The sequence below is a fragment of the Poecilia latipinna genome, unplaced genomic scaffold (genome assembly GCF_001443285.1).
Source record: "Poecilia latipinna isolate Pla-1442-1.1 unplaced genomic scaffold, P_latipinna-1.0 Scaffold3445, whole genome shotgun sequence".
Classification (NCBI taxonomy): Eukaryota; Metazoa; Chordata; class Actinopteri; order Cyprinodontiformes; family Poeciliidae; genus Poecilia; species Poecilia latipinna.
In genome coordinates, this window is record NW_015116061.1 from 4820 (window position 1) to 7415 (window position 2596).

General features: G+C 37.1%; 1 protein-coding gene across 1 annotated transcript in view; it reads left to right on the forward strand.

The window, feature by feature from the left end:
- Nucleotides 1-97: 97 nt before the first annotated feature.
- Nucleotides 98-2596, forward strand: part of LOC106940996 (C-type lectin domain family 10 member A-like) — an 11664-nt gene continuing 9165 nt past the window's right edge. Inside the window, exons 1-2 of the mRNA XM_015023898.1 lie at nt 98-273; nt 2449-2526. Of these exons, the coding sequence (XP_014879384.1) occupies nt 219-273; nt 2449-2526 (133 nt within the window). The 5' untranslated portion in view covers nt 98-218. The remainder of the gene's footprint in view (nt 274-2448; nt 2527-2596) is intronic.

Consider the following 2596-nt stretch of genomic DNA (forward strand, 5'->3'; position numbering starts at 1 on the left):
AAGCATGTCCATATATAGCAATGGACGTGCCTACAATACAAAGGCTTTTTATAGTGTGTGGTGAAAATTTTTCTTCTTCTTCATTTCCCAGATGACTTAATAAAGCAAATGTCATTTCTGGTTTCAAAAAAGCAGAAGTTCAAAATTGCCAGAGCATTAAACAGACTTATGAGTAAAGGGAATATCTACTTCTCCTAAAGACAGTAAAGACATTAGAAATGGAAGATAGTGAGGTCCAGTATGCTACTGTGGTTTTCAAAAATCTTCCAAGAAGCTGATCTTGCTTTATTAGTTTTAAACAGAGTTTAGTTAAACATTTGCAGTTACAGTTGGTTCATCCACAAGTAAAGCTTATATTTTATGAAATAGTTTTTGTTGTTTTGCATATAGTAATTCATGCTGTGTGAGATAGATGGTTGGACAGGGACAGGGACTTCCAGATTCAGACAAAACGGTAATGACCAACCAACTGGACACTGTGATCAATTATTACATATTTAACAAATATGTAAAACATGAGGACCAACACTGGGAAATCCCACGTCAGGTATATCTATCACCAGGATATCAAGCAGGTTTATAACATCATCCAGTGTTGGTCCTTACATAAGACCATAAATGCCAGCTGCCTACCTTATGATGAGAGTCAATATATGGAGTAAAAGCTGCATCATGCAACTTTTATAGAAAGAAAAATCTGTTTTTGTACATATTTGGTAAAACTGTCACCATGTCATGACAGTGCAGAATGAGAGATAATCTGTGCAAAGGTTAAGTTCCTTCACCTCATCCATGAGCTACTATTGCGATCTGTAGAAATGCATCCCTCCTGGTGAAAAAACAAACAAAAAAAACAGACTAAGGAAGAGTGTCATAACATTGTCAATTACCCTTGTGCATCAATATGTTAATGTGTCAATGGCAGAGAAACAACCTACCCTTAAATAAAAACTGTTTATGTGCTGTCATCAGGGTCATGCTAACCAGCCTTAGCATTAATAACAAGCTCTACTGTAGAGATGATGTAGCATACCAGAGAGCAAGAGGGAGGGTGTGAGCAGCGTGTACACAAGCATATTTGATATCATTAAGATGCTCCTCCTGGCTCTGGTTGTTTCTGACCAAGCACTGTATTTCTGCAGTTAGAACTGGGGGCTTGATTTTCTTTCACATATTTTCTGTCTTTCACCATTTTATCAAGATAAAGTGACAATTTTAACAAATATGTAAAGAACTTTTTGTTTTTATAGAAGTTACATGCTGCAGCTTAACAGCAACAGAATGATGTGAAATCAACTAAATGTGGGAATAAAGGGCCAGACTGAAGGACAGCACTGGTTTTGGCAGCACAGGAGTTGGTCCTGAGGACCAGAGCAGTTCAGGCCCATATCTAGCAGACCAGATAAGATCCCAGGTCTGGGATGACAGAAACAAGCCAGTACTCTCAGCAGGATGTAAGATACTGGTTGGAAAGGAATACATGGAACACCATAACCAGGTGGCTGGTATAGTGTACAGAAACATCTGTGTTGAAAATTCCCAGTTCAAAGTGGGAATAACTTTCCCAAGTGTTGGAGAATGACCAAGATGAGATACTCAGGGACTTCCAGATTCAGACGAAATGGTAATGACCAACCAACTGGACACTGTGATCAATTAGAATCAACAAAAGACAGTTATGTTGATTGATGTGGTGTTCCCCAAAGATTGACACATCAGAAAAAAAAAATAAAAATCATAAGAGACTGGAGAAATATGTCATGTTTAGTTCCAGTCTTTGAACCCACATGCAAGAACACGATCAGGAGACACGGATTTCAAAACAATATGGTTTATTGTAAAGGGGAAAGGGAAAAGGAGTGAGTGTGCTCACTCTGGATGTTTGCAGGTGGTCTCCATGTCAAAAATGATTGGATTTCAGAACTAATGCAACTCTGCTCTTCACAACAACCTGTCCTGTAATCTCATTGAGCAAAAAGTTCAGTTTTTCAGCAAAATGTGTGTTTGGTAACTTGATAAATTTTATTTCATTTTATCAGTTGTTGCAACACAGAAAGCTCTAGTTCTGCATCTAACCCTCTCTAAACTGCATTGTGTGTCCACCCATATCTAGAGCTGTGATCAGATGTTGCAGCACTTTGTGTGGTTTGTGATGTGATGGGTGTGAGAACTTCACACCCAGTATAGTATGTATGTCTAGTACATAGACATGCATGAGCAAGTTTTAAAGAAAAAAACATTTTTTGCTCATTTTCCTGTGAGGGATACTTTCCCTCTTTTTAAGTAAGGATCAGCTCTATGTCTATCTGTTTTAAATTACCTCAGTCTAAAGATATGCTGGTGGAAAAAAAGACACCGTCAGATACTTCCAGTTTCAAGCAAATAAGATTACATAATTCAGTCTCTTGCAAAAACAAATGCAAGTTTTTGAACCTTCATTTTTTTCAGCTAAAAAAAAGGAAGAGGTTGTATACGATGAAGTGAAGAAACCCAACCAAACATCTCAGCAAACATTTGACACAAATGGTAAGTAGTTGAGAAAATAAATACATACTAAAATAATATAGTATGTATATACTATATTATATATATATAT